The sequence below is a fragment of the Rhinichthys klamathensis genome, unplaced genomic scaffold, assembly GCF_029890125.1.
Source record: "Rhinichthys klamathensis goyatoka isolate OS25496 unplaced genomic scaffold, OSU_Roscu_1.1 h1tg000868l_1, whole genome shotgun sequence".
NCBI classification, from domain to species: Eukaryota; Metazoa; Chordata; class Actinopteri; order Cypriniformes; family Leuciscidae; genus Rhinichthys; species Rhinichthys klamathensis.
The window spans coordinates 497,501-517,500 of record NW_026607234.1 but is presented as its reverse complement, the minus strand read 5'-3'; the positions used below and the strand labels follow the sequence as shown (position 1 = coordinate 517,500).

Sequence of the window (20,000 nt, the reverse complement as noted above, 5' to 3'; positions counted from 1 at the left end):
ATGTGTTTAGCTCATGTTGTGTTTCTCTGGATGGATGTTGTGTTTTCAGAGGGACTTGTGTTCCTGCTGTTCCTTCACTCCTGTAACATGAGGCATTTTGAGCTGTTGTCGGTCGGATCCCTCACACTTAATTTAAATACATTTGCATGTGCAATGCATGTTAACCAGCGGGTGATGCGTTCAGTGTGATGAGAGCATCTGTGTGTTCAGAGGTCACATGGGGTCGCATGAGGCCTCTCTTATCGTCTTTTCTCTTCTTGACTCTTCTTGTCTCATTCTTGTGTCGTATCTTCTCATCTCTTTTAGTCTAGTCTCTACTCTAGTCTCATCTCTTCTTTTCTCATCTCGCCTCGTCTCTTCTCTTGTCTCGTCTCATTTCTTTTCTAGTCTCGTCTCATGTCTTGTCTCTTCTATTCTAGCCTCTTTGTCTCTATTCTCATCACTTCTAGTCTCGTCTCTTCTCGTCTCTTCATTTCTCAGTTGTCTCGTCCTTTCTCAACTCATCTATTCTCATCTTGTCTTTCTTCTTGTCTTGTCTTCTTCTCTGGTCTCTTCTTGTCTATTGTCTCTTCTCACCCAGTCTTTTCTCGCCTCGTCTCTTCTTGTCTATTGTCTCTTCTTGTCTCATCTAGTCTCTTCTGGTCTCGTCTCATCTAGTCTTTTATCGCCTCGTCTCTTCTTGTCTATTGTCTCCTCTCTTCTCGCCTAGTCTCTTCTTGTCTCTTCTCATCTAGTGTCTTCTTGTCTATTGTCTCTTCTCTTCTCATCTAGTGTCTTCTTGTCTATTGTCTCTTCTCTTCTCATCTAGTCTCTTCTCATCTAGTCTTTTCTTGTCTCGTGTTATCTAGTCTCTTCTTGTCTATTGTCTCCTCTCTTCTCGCCTAGTCTCTTCTTGTCTCTTCTCATCTAGTCTCTTCTTGTCTATTGTCTCCTCTCTTCTCGCCTAGTCTCTTCTTGTCTTTTCTCATCTATTGTCTTCTTGTCTATTGTCTCTTCTCTTCTCATCTAGTGTCTTCTCGCCTAGTCTCTTCTTGTCTCGTCTCATCTAGTCTCTTCTTGTCGATTGTCTCTTCTCGTCTCATCTAGTGTCTTCTCGCCCAGTCTCTTTTTGTCTATTGTCTCCTCTCTTATCGCCTAGTCTCTTCTTGTCGATTGTCTCTTCTCGTCTCATCTAGTCTCTTCTCGCCTAGTCTCTTCTTGTCTCGTCTCATCTAGTCTCTTCTTGTCGATTGTCTCTTCTCGTCTCATCTAGTGTCTTCTCGCCCAGTCTCTTCTTGTCTATTGTCTCCTCTCTTCTCGCCTAGTCTCTTCTTGTCTATTGTCTCTTCTCTTCTCATCTAGTCTCTTCTTGTCTATTGTCTCTTCTCTTCTCATCTAGTCTCTTCTTGTCTATTGTCTCTTCTCTTCTCATCTAGTCTCTTCTTGTCTATTGTCTCTTCTCTTCTCATCTAGTCTCTTCTTGTCTATTGTCTCTTCTCTTCTCATCTAGTGTCTTCTTGTCTATTGTCTCTTCTCTTCTCATCTAGTCTCTTCTTGTCTCGTGTTATCTAGTCTCTTCTTGTCTATTGTCTCCTCTCTTCTCGCCTAGTCTCTTCTCGCCTAGTCTCTTCTCGCCTAGTCTCTTCTTGTCTCGTCTCATCTAGTCTCTTCTCGCCCAGTCTCTTCTTGTCTATTGTCTCCTCTCTTCTCGCCTAGTCTCTTCTTGTCTTTTCTCATCTAGTCTCTTCTTGTCTATTGTCTCTTCTCTTCTCATCTAGTGTCTTCTCGCCCAGTCTCTTCTTGTCTTGTCTCATCTCGCCCAGTCTCTTCTTGTCTATTGTCTCTTCTCTTCTCATCTAGTGTCTTCTCGCCTAGTCTCTTCTTGTCTCGTCTCATCTAGTCTCTTCTCGCCCAGTCTCTTCTTGTCTATTGTCTCCTCTCTTCTCGCCTAGTCTCTTCTTGTCTCGTCTCATCTAGTGTCTTCTTGTCTATTGTCTCTTCTCTTCTCATCTAGTCTCTTCTTGTCTATTGTCTACTCTGTTCTCATCTAGTGTCTTCTTGTCTATTGTCTCTTCTCTTCTCATCTAGTCTCTTCTCATCTCTTCTTGTCTATTGTCTACTCTGTTCTCATCTAGTGTCTTCTTGTCTATTGTCTCTTCTCTTCTCGCCTAGTCTCTTCTTGTCTATTGTCTCCTCTATTCTCGCCTAGTCTCTTCTTGTCTTTTCTCATCTAGTGTCTTCTTGTCTATTGTCTCTTCTCTTCTCATCTAGTGTCTTCTTGTCTATTGTCTCTTCTCTTCTCATCTAGTGTCTTCTCGCCTAGTCTCTTCTTGTCTCGTCTCATCTAGTCTCTTCTCGCCAAGTCTCTTCTTGTCTATTGTCTCCTCTCTTCTCGCCTAGTCTCTTCTTGTCTTTTCTCATCTAGTCTCTTCTTGTCTATTGTCTCTTCTCTTCTCATCTAGTCTCTTCTCGCCTAGTCTCTTCTTGTCTCGTCTCTTCTCGCCCAGTCTCTTCTTGTCTATTGTCTCTTCTCTTCTCATCTAGTGTCTTCTCGCCTAGTCTCTTCTCTTCTCATCTAGTCTCTTCTTGTCTATTGTCTCTTCTCTTCTCATCTAGTCTCTTCTTGTCTATTGTCTCTTCTCTTCTCATCTAGTGTCTTCTTGTCTATTGTCTCTTCTTTTCTCGCCTCGTCTCGTCTCTTCTCTCTTCTCTTTTACTCTCTTCTTTGCTCTCAACTCTTCTAGCCTAGAATCTTTTGTTCTGTTCTCATCTCATCTAATCTCTTTTCTTCTTCATTGTTCTCATCTCTTCTTTGCTCTCTTACAGTCTAGTCTCCTCTTCTCGTCTCTTCTCGTCTCCTTTGCTTTCATCTCACCTCCTGTGCTCTCTTCTTTTGCTCTCATCTGGGCTCTCCTCATTGCATGCTGGGATATCTGTGGGCCTCTATGAGTGACAGCATGACGTGACCCTATCATCTCTGTTCCACCGGATGGTTTCAGCTTGTCTATGGACAGTTCCTCATGTTGTCCGACTGCAAACTCAGCGTTTTCTTTCGCTCAGAGACTAGTCTCATGCTGTCAGGAATGACTCATTACTCCTAGATGACGGAAATTCAGTGAAATATTCATGCAATCGCCTGAAATGACTCATTTTCACAGGGCAGACAGCGTCGATGCGGTCGTTGGCTGAAGAGCAGTTGAGTTCGACTGAACCGTGACATTTAAGATTGTGAAGTCATTAGAGATGCTATATTCAGATTCGGCTGCGGTCACTGCCTTGCTCGCAGTGTGAAGAGATTTCCTTCAGCGTTGCCCATTTTATTCACAATGACATGGCCATCTCTGTGCTGACTTTTATTTTAATATCTTCATTATGGGAAATTAAATTCTCCCAGAAATGACAGTTCTGTCATTTTTACTCATCGATTGTCCCTCCAAAACCATTTAATATTCTAATCTGTAACCACAGAGATGCATTGCACCAGCTTTAACCTTTATATTTATTCATTTAGCAGATGCTTTTATCCAAAGTAACTTATAAATAAGGAAAATCACAAGCCAACAATATTAACAGCATTCCATGCCGTATCTAGTTCAGTCATGAAACTCTAGATGGCTCAGGCTGATGGTCCTTTACATGCAATCTGCCAGCAATCACATCATGACCTCATGGCACAAGCTGATTGGCTCTGCTGATCCTGCAGCCAATGAGATCGCTTGCTCAACATTCAGTGTTCTGGTCTGAGTTCCTGTGAACCCCTCCACCTCCCCCAGCTCCACCTGTCTAGATCTGCTACGGCATTTGTGTATGTCTATTTATGTCTGTGTATCTGTTAACAGTAGCATGTGCATACTTACAGCAACGTAACAGATCTAGTATTTATTTATTATTTTTGGTTTATTTAGCATTTTAGATACATAAAAAATAAACGTTATAGTAAGTTCCTGTTGTGGACTTTTAGTTGCGTTTTGTTCAATGCTATTGAAATAGAGAAATCTAATTAAAAATAAACTTTCATCCAAAATTTTGTGTGGCTATTTTCATGCATATAAGATTTATGTTAAAATCAAACTCTATTGGACTCAATTGTGAATCATGTCTCTCATATCGCATCTCTCATTATAGAAAGTAGCTACTATGTGGACAGTATAGGTTTGGAAGCAGAGCTTGTACAGTATCTCTCTTCGTCCTGAATGAGCCATTCAGTATTAGTGTTCATTGTTTAAATGGATATAGGGGCGTGTCCTGCCTTAAGCCACGCCCCCACACACCTGGACGCCAGGTGAGTGTGAGGGAAATGAGACATCAGTGGTGAACAGGTAAACGTGACTCACACTCAGCCGTGATTGGAGCGATGAGACTGTGTGTGAGAGGAGAGAGGCTCGACCCGTGTGTGTGTGTGTGTGTGACGGTAAAGCGTGTCAGATATTCCACACCCGTTACAGGCACAGGCAGGGATTTCTGCCATGTTCCCCGACAGAGATGGATGTCTGTCGCATGACTTCGCTGTACCGTGTGTTTGCTGGCCGTTTCTACTCACAGGTAGGATTGTCGTGTCCACGGGTCGCTCTCATGCTCGTTATTTATAATTAGGCTTTAGAGAGACGTATGTATTCACTTCTTTTAAAAACATTCAAAATCTTAGTTGTAGTTGTAAACCTGTAGTATATAAAGTATATATATAGAGAAGTATATACTAAAAATGTCTATAGTGTATATATGTTTTTATATTAAATTAGATTTACTGTAAGTCAGTCATTCGTTTGGTTTGACCGAGTCTAACACTGTAATTTTTAATACATTGATCTATTTGTTTCGGCTTGTAGTAAGAGTTTAGTGAGTTACTTTGGCGTCTAAAAGCGTCTTCTGAATGTGTGTGATGTTTTGGTGTTTGTTGATGATGTATGAAGCAGACAGACTGCGGTGTGTTTGGATGGTGTCAGTGTCTGCAGCTGTGTGTGTGTGTGTGTGTGTGTGTGTGTGTGTGTGTGCCATACGTGACTCTGAGAGTGTAACTGCTCATTCACTGACACTTTGATGTGTGCCTTTCAAGTGCATGTCTGGCTCATATTTCAGCCCAAAAAACTAAAAGAAAGCCTTGCTATGTTGAATTAAAGAAATGAAGCCAATAATAAGAACCTCCTTTCACCAGCCGGGTGAATCTCATGACAGCCGTTATGATTTAATTGCATTGTGACATTATTTTCATGACAGCTCGCATTACTGTAATGTGTCCAGATGGTTTGTGATTCTCATTAGTTTCTCACTGATGATTGTCATTAGTCTGTCATTGAATAAATCACACTGTGTTTGTTTATCTAGGCCAGAGTAGACTGAGCCTGGTTTCTCTATAGAATTCATTATAGAAATAATGGTGACCTGGCTTGACTACTGTAACACTGAAATAGGCATCATCCTGTCCACACATAAGGAACTTAGCATAAAAATAAATGCATTTTCCAATTATATCTGTATCACTCTCTTTACAACAGGAATTACATCAGGAGTTCATGCGTCTAAAACAGTAAATAAACAGTTTAAAGTTGAGTGTTTTACTCAATAACCCAAGGCTTTGTCTGCTCTCCTGCTGTAAATGCTTTACCGTAAATGATTTTGGAGAACTGAAGAATGAATATGAATTATTTCCTATGGTAAATGTCAGCAATTACCAGTATTAGAAGGTTTAGTTGCAAGCTCATTTTTTTTATTACTTTTTATGTTCAACTGATGGAAAACACACTGTCTTGCGTAACTGTCCTGATATGTGTGTGTGTGTTTGTTCTTGCACGTTTGTTTATCTTTGTCATGGGTGTGTTTCATATTTGTGATGGTGATAAGCGGATGTCTGGGATTGTTGGAACGCTGCCGAGAGGATTGTGCTGCGATCTGATGAAATATCATATCAGTCCTTCCCAGCATCTGTCTTGTTTGCTGTATGTATGGCCAACATGTATGGTTAGTTTAATGCTGAGTGTGGAGTTAACAGCTCCTCCAGCTGAACAACCACCCAGACCAGCGTTAACAGGCTAGAAAGCTGTTATTCCTTAGCCGAGGCTCATTCATGTTTTCACACATCAACCCTGATGTAAACATGAGCAGTCAAACGGAAACTGATTCGCTGTCCATCTGCGAAGTGTCTGTCTGGCGATTCATCTTCTCCATATTACGCCTCTTCATTTCATGAGTAGATTTATCATGTAGTTCGCGCTTCGCTATATTTCACTGTCTGGCTCTCGGACCGCTTCACACACAGAGATAGGAGGAGAAACATCCTCAGATTGTATCAGAAGTGTGAGAAACGCGGAGATGCTGTTAGAAAGTCCTTTTATTTTGTGTAATTCGTGTAGAAGGACAAAATAGGGCTGCACAATTTAGGGAATACAAAATTTATGATTGCGATTTAAAATGCTTTTTTTCCCCCAGTTTGTTTGTAAGAGTGTTGTTTATGTATAATTAAGATGCCATTATAGTTTTTAATCATATTTTGAATAATTTTTTATATTTTCTCTTTACATGTTTATTGTAGTTAAAGATATAGGAATTTTGTGGTGTATTTTGTCATTTTTATTATTTTATAGTTTTTTTTTTTATATGTCCATCCATATAGTTTTTGTTCATTTTTATCTCAGAAATTCAGAGATGAGATTTTACTGCATTTACTGTGAACCGAGACACTCAGAATCATATCATGAGCTGCTCACATGTGAATAAACACAGTGCCGCGCTTCACTCAGATATTAAATAAAATCACAGCCTTTGTGATTTGATAATCGCACTGATTGCAATTTTGATTTTATTTTTTTGTATCAAAATGACCCTAACCTGATTCCCCTTCCTCTTGTTTTTTTGCACAGAATATGACAGACACTTAGCGCACAACAAAGGCATGGCGACGGCATACCTGGAGCCCAACCCGAACTACACCCTGGGCACCGGGGCCAAGGCCCGTCTGAGTGCGGGGCCGGAACGGGCCCCCGGGGCCCCCGACAGGGTCCTGAAGGTCTTCCATCACTTTGAGAACAACAGCGAGCGCAGCACCTGGTCCAGCAACATCCGGCATGGAGACGCAACGGACGTCAGGGTAAGAACAAGGTCACATAAGTTCTGTTTAGTGTCCTTAGGCGTTTTAGAACCAGTTTCTGAGGGTTTTACATGGTTTTAAGGCATTTTTTAGTCATTGTCTGGTCTTGAGCAGGTCTAGAGAGTTGTTTGGCTGTTTCTCATTGATGATTTTAGTTCGTTTCTCATTACTGTATCAATGCAGTGAGAATCATCATATAATCCGGATGTAATGCTTTTTATTTAAAAATCATCATAAAATGTAATTCAGTACAGCAAATGCTGCATTCATTCATGTATACATACTTTATCATCTTTATCAATCATTTTATCCCTTAAAACGGCATTTAAAGATTTTTCCTTGAATATATTGAATGTAACTCGACACCCTTGCCTCATTTAGTATGCGCGGTTCTATGAATATGCGAATGAGCCCCGCCTCCACTCACTCACTCAGCTCAGAGATCCACTGGTTGACGATCACACGTTGATCTGATTGGTTACGAGGTCGTTTGTGACGTCAGAAACACCAGCGATTGTGTTTTTGAGACTGTCTTTGGTTCACTGCAGTTTTAAGGAGGAAATACTCAGCAATGCTGTCGACTTATGAATTTAAACTTAAAGCATATTAAAAACACCACATATACATATAAACATTAAAAGCTTGATTTTCACATAATACATGTCTATAATTATATCAATTATAAACATATAATAATTTTTGTAGTTATAAAAAACCTTATTTTCTGTTAGAATCTGTTTTTCATGCTAATAAATCCAGATAAAACTGTTCCCTGAGGATTTTACATGGTTTCCGGCTGGTTAGAGTTGGTCGTTTTAGTCGTTAGCTGGTCTGAGCAGGTCTTCATGGTGGTTTGGTTGAACTTTTGTTTGGATGTAATCAGCTAGACGAGCTTGGTCAAGGTTTTTAGAGCAAGTAGACCACCTCAAACCAGCAGCAAAGTGGTGTTTTTCCACTTAATTGACTTGATTGTCTTTTGATTCACAATTGCAGGATGGGTTTGGTGACAAATACTGGTGGTGACATCACTATTTTTGTGTCTGTGTGTGTTCACACATGTAAATGTGTCTCTTCAGGAAATATACAAGCCCTTCTGAAGCTCAGCTTTTAATTTTCCCTCCTGAAATTGAATATTTCAGACTCTGGAGGACCGAGTCGAGATGGACGGCTCTGTTAGAGACGCAGCAGTTGTATTGATCAGCGTGTGTGTTAAGCGGATTGTTGTGTTCAAATCCACAGGAAGATTAAACATGCTGGTCCTCTTGATCGGACGGTCTCTGGTGACCTCTCACGTTTCTCAGTCTGGACACGAACTGTCTTAATGTGTGAGGATTTTAAGTCAACTAGGAGACATTTCAGTGCATGTTAAGGCAAGACACTGCAGACACAAGCATTGGTTGTTCATGCACTGGTCAGTTGAGATTTTGCTTCCATAACATAGTGGAAAAAAACATCCATTAAATACACATTTAAGTTTTTGTTTTGTTATACTTTATTTATGTGCATCTGTAGATTTTAATTGCAATACACATCTTAAAGGTGGTGAGTAGCTTTACACATAGCTTAATTAAACATAACATCTACTGAGATTAATCAACTGGGGAAAAATGGGGAGATGTAATAGTTAAAAATTTGACCTTGTTCATCTGTGTTTCCTTGCCTAAATCCAAAGAACAAAGTGTTAGTCTTGTGGTCATTGAGAACATCATGTGGAGGTCTGGCCGAGGTCCAGATTAAACAAGCCTGAGGCTCAGAAACGGTTTGTGTGGTTTAATCGCGACACAAGTGCATTTCTAATGCAGGATCTTTACCACAGATGTTCAGATCTCCAGCTGCAGGGATTTTATCTGGAGAAGATTAAAATGAGGAATATTTTGTGGCATGAAAAAGTGGAAGAACGAATGGAGAATCTAAAAACGTTGACTTAAATTGTGCAAACATGTCATTTCTGTTGAAAATGACTCACATATTTTAGAGAAGGAAAACTTTTTATATGTCTTTATTTGTCAGTTGCTTTGGGCATCTGCTTAGTGAATACATGAATATAAATTGGATGCATTCGCATTCACACCTAAATATAAAATAACAAAGCAGGATCTGAATGGCAACTTCTAATTGACAATTTGCATGCAAATTATTTGTGATGCTAATGATGCTGAGCAACAAATGACATTTTAAACCATTGCTGAAATTAAATGCAGAAAGTTCTTTTAGAAATGAATAGAAGGTAATTTAATAGAAAAGACAGTGAAGGTTGTTAAAATCTAGGCACAGTAACATGTTTTTAACTATTTTTATGATTTTAGTGTATGTGAATTTGTTCTTGTTTTAATTATGCTAAGAAACACAATGCAGTGTTTTAAAATCTTTTATTTCAGCGGGAACGTTGTTGTAATGAATTCAACCGGATTTCTCCATTTTATAATTCTCTGTTTTTAGCTGTAAAGCATGTTAACGTATCATGATATAGTTGATCTTTTACAGATTAATTTGAGCTGCAGATCTACACCGCCGTGATTATCTCATTAAACTCGGCCAAATGAAGCACTTTAATTATTATAATGAGAGATTTGCTGTTGTTTCACTCTTGGATTAACAGATCAACAAGCTTGTCATCCATTTTAACTTCACTTCACTCACGTCTTCTGTGCAGGCGAATCTCGAAAAATTAGAATATGGTGCAAAAGTTCATTTATTTCAGTAATTCAACTTAAAAGGTGAAACTAATATATTATATAGACTCATTACATGTAAAGTGAGATATTTTAAGCCTTTATTTGTTATAATTTTTATGATTATGGCTTACAGATATGAAAACCTTTTCACAATACTCTAATTTTGAATTTGGGGTTTTCATAAGCTGTAAGCCATAATCATCACATTTTAGGGGTGTAACAATATATCGTGCCACAATATATCGCAATACAAAAATGCAACAATACGTATCGTGGATAGTGACAATATGTATCATGGATAGTCCCCCCCCCCCCCCCCCCCAAAAAAAAATTACTGTGTGAGAAAAAAACTCAAGTTTTCAGAGTTTTAGTGTCAGTACTACATTAAACTACTATATATAATGTTGATTATAATGTATAATAATGCAATGGGGGAATATTTGTGGGTCCTGATAATACCAAATGTTACCTGACCAGTAAAAAGTGTCCAACATTATTAAATATATCTAGTCAGTGAAAAAGTGCAAGAATATTCGTCTAAAATAGTTCTGTATTTTCAGCTTCAGAATCATGAATATTGTTATTCTGGTGTCACCATTGTCCTTGGGTTAAAAGCACTGAGTCCAAGCCTATTCATTTACACACACAATGTAATATCAAAGTTAGCATTTTAATCAACAGTAAATTTTTTGTTAACCTTTTATCATGTGTCTTGGAGAATCGCAATAATATCGTATCGTGAGTTCAGTATCGTGATATGTATCGAATCGTGACATGAGGGTATCGTTACACGCCTATCACATTTATAACAAATAAAGGCTTGAAATATCTCACTTTGCATGGAATGAGTCTATATAATATATTAGTTTCACCTTTTAAGTTGAATTACTGAAATAAATGAACTTTTGCACGATATTCTAATTTTTCGAGTTTCGCCTGTATATTCAAGCAGGCGACTAGTCAATTACAAAATGGATGTTCATTTCAATTTGCATGTGCATTGTTTTTTAGAGATGTGATATGCATAGTGTAAATTTCCTTGTATTTTTACCAATGGCAAGTGCTTGAGTTGATCTTTATGGTTCATGAGTGTCTTTTCCTAGTACATGATTTACTGTAAAGGCCGAGATGTTGTTAACGTGCTCCCAGTGCCAGTGTGAAATCCAGCTGTGTTATTCCCGCTCTGCCAAACCCCAGGCCTAATGTGAAGGCCACGTGTAGACGTCGCTTCCAGCTGGCCTGAGCGCTGGTGAAACCCAACACTGAGCTGGCCTTACGTTAGTCAATCTCTCCTTCCTATCAGGCCTGAAACCCAGTCACCTGAGCCTGCCATCATATCAACATGCAGTGTTTTGAGTTTCTAGGCCGGATGAAGCGCTTGATCTACTCTGTATCTCAGTACTGTGTGTCTGTCAGAGATGCGAGACGCCGTCTGCCACTGTTTTTATGCTTATTTAGTCTGTACAGAGACACCAGAAGTTCAAGGTAAATTGAAAGATGTACTGTACTGTTTATGACACAAGCTTTGGCATTTATGTAGAATTCACTTGATGTCACAAGTCTGCATAAATTGCCCAAAGCTGTCCGTTGTTTTATAATTTTAGTTTCCTTATCTTCCGTTTTTAATGCCAGTGTAACATATTGATTTGTTTTGCACTGATCCCACATTTCATTTGGTTACTAATAATATAATTATTAAATATATTTTTGTTCGCGTCCATTCAAGTTTAAAATTATTATTTTTTTTAAAGATTTGAAATGTAAGTGATCCGTGTAAAATTTATATTTGTACTTTTTTCAGCTTTATTTCAGTTCCCGAAAACAATTTTTAATAGTTTTAGTTTCAGTGAACAATGAGATAATGAGATAAATGTATACATACAATAAATAAAATATAAATAAATACATGTGAAATAAGTGTTTATTTCACATTTATTTATTTATTTATATTTTATTTATATACTTTTAATAGTAAAAAAAAAAACTATACCATTCCCTTATAAAAATTAACAATATTATCATGAAATTTTGGTGTACGTTAGATTGCTATTAGATCTTATTTATTTAACTGAATTGCAGCTGATTCAATCATTCATTTAGACTCAGTGTATTATTCTGCTCTCGTGTGATCATGTGATCAATTTAGTGTGTAACCTAAAAGAGTCACAGAAACACTGTTGTGAGCCATTTCAGTGTGTGTGTGTGTGTGTCCTCAGAGCCCTCGTCAGCTCCGTAATCCAATCAATGAGGGCCACGGCGTTGCCACGGCAACCACCCAGCTTCCGTGACAACCGTATCACTGTCACATCCTTATTAGATTATGACCTCATCACATGTGTGGGTCAATGACATACATAATACATTAAATATGCAATTCTTCTATGATGTAAATTGAAAATGTCTTTTTTTTATTTTGATAAATTGTGCTAAATATCCACAGTTTTGATTTAAATATTTTTAGTATATGGAATAACACTTGTCAATCAAATCAAGTCATGTGACAGCCAGGAATACTAAAAGAAGTTTAAAATATTAGATATTTTATGACACGACAAGATTACATCAGGTGAGAAACACCCAGAAAACAAATTATTCATGATTGAAAAATTAAAATGTATGTGTAACAAATACAATATATTGAACAGTTTGGAGTCGGTACGATTTTTTTAAAATGTTTTTAAAAAACGTCTCTTCTGCTCACCAATGCTGCATTTTATTCAAAAGAACAGCATTTATTTGAAATATAATCTTTTGTAACATTATAAACATCTTAACTGTCACTTTTGATCAATTTAATGGATATATTTTTTAATTTCTTTAAAAAAATAATGGTACTGACCCAAGCCCATGATCTCAGGTGTAGTTTTGAACGGACCCCCCTGCACTGCGGTTATAGTGTGTGTGTGTGTGTGTGTGTGTGTGTCTCATGAAGGTTGAGGTGGGTCCCGGTCGGATCCATTACACTCTCTAATCATCTAATAACACCCGCAGGATTGTTACGCTTCTATAAATCAGTTTATATATCGCAGTATGCGTGTATTATGGGGTTTTATGACCATGAGCTGTGTGTGTTGTGCGCCTGCAGGGAATCATTCAGAAGATCGTGGACATCCACAAAGTGAGGCTGGTGTCCTGCTTCGGGCTGCGCCTCACTCACGGCCCGTCGGGGGACGTGCACTGGCTGCACCCGGACATGGGCGTGTCCCACGTGAGGGAGAGGTACGAGCAGAACCGCCCGCAGGACGAGTGGAGGTAAAGCGCTCACATACACTTAAACAAACCAAAGAAACCTTTAAAGACATCTTTGTCAATATTGCATTGATTTCAGCTTTGATCCCTGCTGAAGAAACATTACAGACCTGCCTTTATAGTGTATAGTGTATTATAACTGTGTCCTGGTCATCGAGCCGGTCTGGTGGATCCACTGGCTGGTCCTAACAGGGTTTTGGGGCTTTCGGCCGATCGGGAAACCAGCGAAGGAACCCGAATGTGATTGTTTATGTGCACCATTGCTTTTTGGGGTGTTTATTGGGCTGTGTGTGTGTGTGAGAGAGAGTGCGAGAGAGTAAGAGTGTGTGAGTGTGTGTGTGTGTGTGTGTGTGTGTGTCTTGAGTGCGAGAGGGTGTGAGTGTGTTTGTGTGTGTGTGAGAGAGTGCGAGAGAGTTAGAGTGAGAGTGTGCGATTCTGTGAGTGTTTGTGCGTATTTGTGTGTGAGTGTGAGAGAGTAAGAGTGTGTGAGTGTGTGTGTGTGTGAGAGAGAGAGTGCGAGAGGGTGTGAGTGTGTGTGTGAGAGAGAGAGTGCGAGAGAGTAAGAGTGAGAGTGTGTGAGTGCGAGAGAGTGTGTTTGTGTGTGTGAGTGCTAGAGAGTTAGAGTGAGAGTGTGCGATTCTGTGAGAGTGTTTGTGCGTATTTGTGTGAGAGTGTGAGAGAGTAAGAGTGAGAGTGTGTGTGAGTGCGAGAGAGTGTGTGTGAGTTTGTGTGTGTGTGAGAGTGCTAGAGAGTTAGAGTGAGCAATTCTGTGAGAGTGTTTGTGTGTGTGATTGCGAGAGTGTGTGCGTGTGTGTATCTGTGTGTGCGTGAGAGTGTGTGTGTGTGTGTGATTATGTGAGTGAGTGTGTGTGTGAGTTTGTGAGTGAGAGTGCCAGAGAGTAAGAGTGAGAGTGAGTGTGTGTGATTCTGTGAGTGAGTGTGTGTGTGAGTTTGTGTGTGTGTCTGTGTGTGATTCTGTGAGTGTGTCTGTGTGTGTGTGATTCTGTGAGTAAGTTTGTGTGTATGTGTCTGTGTGTGTGTGATTCTGTGTGTGATTCTGTGTGTGTGTGATTCTGTTAGTGTGTGCGATTCTGTGAGTAAGTTTGTGAGTGTGCGATTCTGTGAGTAAGTTTGTGTGTATGTGTCTGTGTGTGTGTGATTCTGTGTGTGATTCTGTGTGTGTGTGATTCTGTTAGTGTGTGCGATTCTGTGAGTAAGTTTGTGAGTGTGCGATTCTGTGAGTGAGTTTGTGAGTGAGTGTGTGTGTGTGTGTAGGGCTGGTCTTTGCCAGTGAGATGCTCATGTGATTGTCATTACTGCAGGAGGAGTGTTTGAATGCATCGCCCTCTGAATGTGTGTGTGCCTTCTACCGCGCTTCTCTTTGTCTGAGTCCGTGTGTGTCCGTTTTATTTTATCAGGGGCTTGAGCCTTTATAGATGTGAGTTACTCCCTCACAGATGGTATTTTTATGTCACCTCGTCTCTACCCACAATGCACCAGCGGCCCGGTCAGGCCCGTGCGCCTCATGAAGCAGCTGCATCTCCATTCACTCGACCTGCTTTTGTTCTGCCACTCAGCGAGAGAAGAGTGGCAGTGATTTAAACCCTGCAAGCTGCTGTTTGTGGAGGCTTTAGAGGGTTTTACATTAGAAACGCCTGATTATCTCCAACAGTTCAGGGATCCAACAGCTCCTAAAGTGCTCAGGAGGAGGTCATTCGTGCGTTTGATGGTCAGTGTAAAACCTGCTCCATGAACTCAGTCCAGGTCTTGACAGATATAGGGCCCTTTCACACCTACCTTGTTTGGTTCGGACTTTCAGACTTTCCAGTTTGGTCCGGATCAAAATGACAGGTGTGAAACCTCCCCCGCACCACGGTCCGCACCAAACAGATGAAATTTGGTCCGCCGAAAAGAGCTAGTCTCGGTCCGGATCAAACTGAACAAAGGGTTGGTTCGTTTCTAGTGTGAAAGCATTTCTGTATGGTTCGGACTTTCAGACCTTTTACAGGAAGCTCCGGTGGTTCCCGCATAGCCGGAAAAACAGAAGGTAAATGAGCCGTGGCACATGGCGAGAGGAGGAGACGAGGTTTTTAATTCAAGTATGGTCTGATGACATCATAAGAAGTCAACTGGAAAAAACGCACAAAAATGCAGACACTTTCCAAATATTTTCGGAGAGTATGAGAGAGAGAGAGGACAGGAGATATGCGTCTGCTCATTCATGTTGTCAAAGTTAGCCGCCGAATTGACCGTTCGCAAAGACCCACCCCCCTTAGTTACTGTCGCTATGTCCGACAACCTACGCTGCTCTCACACACACACACACACACACACCATGTTCTCACGCAGTGAAAAATACATCGCGGACCGACAGCACGCTGACAGACAGGACAGACCAGGTTACTTTTGATATTAAACAAAGTCTCACCTTTCAAATTTGGTCATTTTTTAAAAGAAATGTAAACAATAAATACCGTTTTGTGGCTCTTTAATGTGTCGTGACAGATCGCTGTAGACTAGCATCAGTTAAAGCTGCTCGTGATCCGATCATCTCTTCCTTCTAGTTCATTTATAGCATCAAATAAACATGAATGAACATCAGAAATGTTGTTTTAACCGCGGAAAGGCATCAGTACATTACGTTTTTCAAGTTCAAGTCCCCCCATGTTAATCTACTAACTCTCCTGACTGCTTTGTCGGACAAAATGGCGGATGGCGAAGTGTGATTGGTCAGATCACCTGTCAATCAAGCTCCCTGCGACGGGTCAATTGACAACACGCTGACGTCAGACGCACGTCCATTTACAAACCAATCAATGTCATGATGCAGCCCACATAGATGATGACGACAGGACGCGAGTGTGTCACGTAAAGGTCTTTAGTGCGCTCGCGTAATTGCAGTGTGAAACCAAACCAAAACTTTCTGAAAGTATCAAATGTATCAAAACGTGAACTTTGGTTCGGACCTTGGTGCGGACTTTCAGGTGTGAAAACGCCCATAGACTAGTCTTATATAGTAAAAGCTTGTTCTGGTCAAGATCGACCCGAAATAAAAGTGACTTTGCTTTTAGTTTCTTAAAAACCTTTTAGTTTTAAGTTTAGGTCCAGTTTCACCTGAAACGTAGCCTGGATGCCAGCCGAGCTTAGCCCCGCCCACAACATTTGAGGATGGGAAGTTCAGTCTGGCGATGATCCGTTGTGAAGCAAGTATGCCCGAACCAAAGCTGTTCGGACCAATCAAATTGTCTTTATACGATGATGGACAGATAATCAACCGTACCGTAATCATCACGTCACCAAAGAGCGCTTGGGTTGAGTTCGTTTACAACAAAGATGGCCGCCGCTGGAGACCTGAGATGTGTAGATTCAGCCATCGCGTCTGTTATATGATATGTAGACAGCGCATTCATTTAAAAAGAGGAACACAGAACCGCGATCAAGGCATTTGTCGATCCAATCGAGTCCAGAGGCATTTTCTTTCCTGGTTGGGTTGAAACACGCCCCATAATCTCAGCCCAATGGAGCAGATTCAGACTCACATGCTGACTAGAGTCTGAGTATGACGACGTCAGGCTACCTGAAACCAGTAGTTTCTGCAAACTTTTGTACGACAGCTGAGAAATATGCGTAATATATGTGCGAATTTCTGAGCTTTCCGTTGATCCGTAATAATATTGCACAATATTGCTGTATGTTTGATCTACTAAATGCAGCGTTGGGCCGGATTAGCATAAGAGACCTCTTTAAAAATAACAACTAAACATCCTCAATGCTGAATAATCACATTTTCCACTTCTACTCATTTATTCCCTCAGTATCTTTATTTTCTCTTTTTGGAGCCGCTTATAACCAATCAGTTTATTTTTTAAATATATTTTAAAATATTATACATAATAATAACACATTTATTTTATATAGCGCCTTTAAAAGTTGCTTTCTTTAATTTATTTAATGTTTACTTAACATTTATTTAAGATGAAAATATATTACAAATGGCCAAAACATTATACAATTTTATATATTTAGATCTACATATTATCAAAATGTGTCATGTATTATAAGTTTAGTTAAAATATTTTCTTTGTACATAAATATATTTAAGTTATATTTATTATAGTTTGTTTAAGTTTACTTTATCTTTACTTTAATATATTTATGTAAATTGATGTAATTTACTTTCTTTTAATGTGCTTTGATAATTTACCATTTAAGGATTAAACAATATTTGTAAGGCAAAATATGCTTTGTTTTAAATTGGAAAAATTATAAATAAAACATTTTTACACTCTAGATATATTTGTTGGCCAGACAAAAACTTTTTCTTTTTTTTCATAAGGTTTCCAACCTTTTTTGATTCTGTTTTTTTTTTTAGATCAGTTTTAATTTGATGAGCCTAAAAGTCGAGAACACATCCTGAGGTTTACCACCAGAGAAAGCAGCTCTCCCAGCAGACTGGGTTTTCAGTGTGTCGTAGAAGTGTGTGGATTGCGATTGAGCTCCTGCTTTCTCCACTTCTCAGGAACTGAGATTCGATAATTTCCTGAGCAAGTTCCAGGAAGTCCTGGAAAGCCATGACGGATCATTTCCTCTGGGAACAGCCGAGGATTGAGTCCTTCAAATGAAGCCCTGCTGTAGACGATCCGAGTGCAGACGCTGGAAAGAGCAATAATGATTTGAGCGCTCGACAGTGATTTATGTGTTGTGCTCATGATGGCTCATATATCGGTATCGAGTGTGTCGTTCTGCTGCAGTGATCGGCTGTGTGTGTTCAATGATAAATCCTCCAGTATTGATTGGTTTGAGTGTTTAGATTATGCAGGGATCATGTGTGTGTTGTGGCCATGAGGTCTTTTTAATGTGTAATGTTCCCCATTTTCAGGTTTTCATTGTGTTTTCCTTCATAAGCATGACAAAAACTGTACATTGGTATTGCTAATGGGTTTGCTGCGTACAATGTTTATATATATATATATATACACACACATACTATATATATTTAATATACATACATTTCTAATACAAGTACATATCCAAGTACAAGTAAATATTCTAATATAATTTGGCAAAAGATAAAAAATAAAGTGATTTTTTTATATCTTATTTTGTTTTTTTATCTCTTGTAAAGCTTTGAGTACCTTTAAAAGTGCAGATAAATAAAATTAAATGTATTTATTATTATTATATTATACTAACAATTGTGAAAATAAAATAAATAAATAAAAGTAAAATAAAATTGTTGTAAAAAAAAGTATCAAATAAAATCGTGTTTAATTTGTTATATAGAAAATGTGTTTAATTGTCATAAAAAAATAATGCAATTTTTTTTATATATATTTTTTAAACAAAATAGTTCCTTATTTATTTCTATTGATTTGGGGGTGAAATATGAGATTTGATGATGATTTTCTTTCTCTTTAGCAGCACAGGTGTATATATATGCGTGTGTATGTGTGTCTGTGTACATGGTGACTTATCCTTTCAAGACTCTTTTATTTACCGTGTTTTTCTCTCTCTCCCCCTCAGGTATGAGCTGAGGATCCGTTACCTGCCCAAGGGCTTCCTGAATCAGTTTGCTGAAGACAAGCCGACACTGAACTACTTTTATCAGCAGGTGAAGGTGCCCTCGTCCTGCTGGTGTCTGAACGGCTTCATCAGATGGAGTCTGTGTGTGTGTGTGTGTGTGTGTGTGTATGTTCGCTGTCATTCAAGAAGCCTCGATAGGTAACAACATCAGAGCATCGACCGCGATATCCCACAATGCTCCAGCAGAGGATCATGGATCAGTTTTATTAAGGCTGTTCATCATCTGGACAATAGAAGGACGTTCCGGCAGATTCTGTAAAGGCCGTCTGTGATGAAGTCGTATTATTGTGCGGGCCGGGATGAGTGATGTAGTGTGTGTGTGTGTGTGTGTGTGTGTTAGGAGCAGAACACCTGCTGTATAAAACATAGACATCATCAATCACAGATATACAGCTACACTATTACATCACAACCAATCAATAATTCATAATGGAATGTAACAAATTTAATATAAACATGAAAAAAAAAGATAAATATGTACTTTTGCTATAAAAATTACATCATAATATGATGTACATGATATGTCATATAATGCATTTTTATTATATAATTTATTGATGTTTATATTAAATACTTTATCATTTAATATAAACATTTTAATATACAATTTCAAAAATTGATTATATCAAAATTCGATTATATTAACTATTAAAAATAATTGCATTATCATGTAGATCATATTATATAATTTTTATAGAGAAAGTACATATTTATTATTTTTGTTTGTTTATATTAAATCTGTAATTTAATATAAAAGTTTGATATAAAAATTACATCTAAAATTATTATATAAAAAAAACTAATTTGTATAAATATTAATGCATCATATTATTCTTAACTGATCAATAAATAATAATGTAGTGTTATGAAGAAAAAATATGTAGTATATTTATTACATTTTATTAATTTATGTATTTGTTTTATAATACTTATCAAGTATATCAATATTTTTATTTTAGTATAAAATGATATCTAAAAATATTATATGTATAAATATTATGATGCTATATATTGATCTGTTAAACACAATGCTGATTAAAAGTAGGTTTTAGTTTAATTATTTCGGTAACACTTTACAATAAGGTTCATTAGGTTATTGTATTAACTAACATGAACTAACAATGAGCAATACATTTGTTACAGTATTTATTAATCTTTGTTAATATTAGAAATACAGTTGTTCATTGTTTGTTCATGTCAGTGCAACTAATGTTATCAAATACAACCTTTGATTTTAATAACGTATTAGTAAATGTTGAAATTAATATACTGAAGAAGTGCAGTTCATTATTAGTTCATGTTAACTAATGAACTATTTTTTTGGTTTACATATGCATGTTCTGCATGATACTTTTATCCAAAGCAACTTACATCATCCATCCATCCAGTCTCATCTCTTGTGTGAATTAGAAGATGTTTGTGTTTTGTCTGTG

General features: G+C 38.4%; 1 protein-coding gene across 10 annotated transcripts in view; it reads left to right on the top strand.

The window, feature by feature from the left end:
* The window catches only part of ptk2aa (protein tyrosine kinase 2aa), a 78,380-nt gene that overhangs the window by 11,695 nt on the left and 46,685 nt on the right, over positions 1–20,000 (top strand). For 9 of the 10 annotated variants that reach the window (XM_056243908.1, XM_056243909.1, XM_056243917.1 and 6 more), the window contains exons 2-4: positions 6,834–7,060; positions 12,821–12,987; positions 18,508–18,601. In XM_056243908.1, the coding sequence (XP_056099883.1) occupies positions 6,834–7,060; positions 12,821–12,987; positions 18,508–18,601 (488 nt within the window). Of the gene's footprint in view, positions 1–4,450; positions 4,522–6,833; positions 7,061–12,820; positions 12,988–18,507; positions 18,602–20,000 lie in introns of those variants that run through there. The other variant, XM_056243918.1, reaches the window with a different exon arrangement.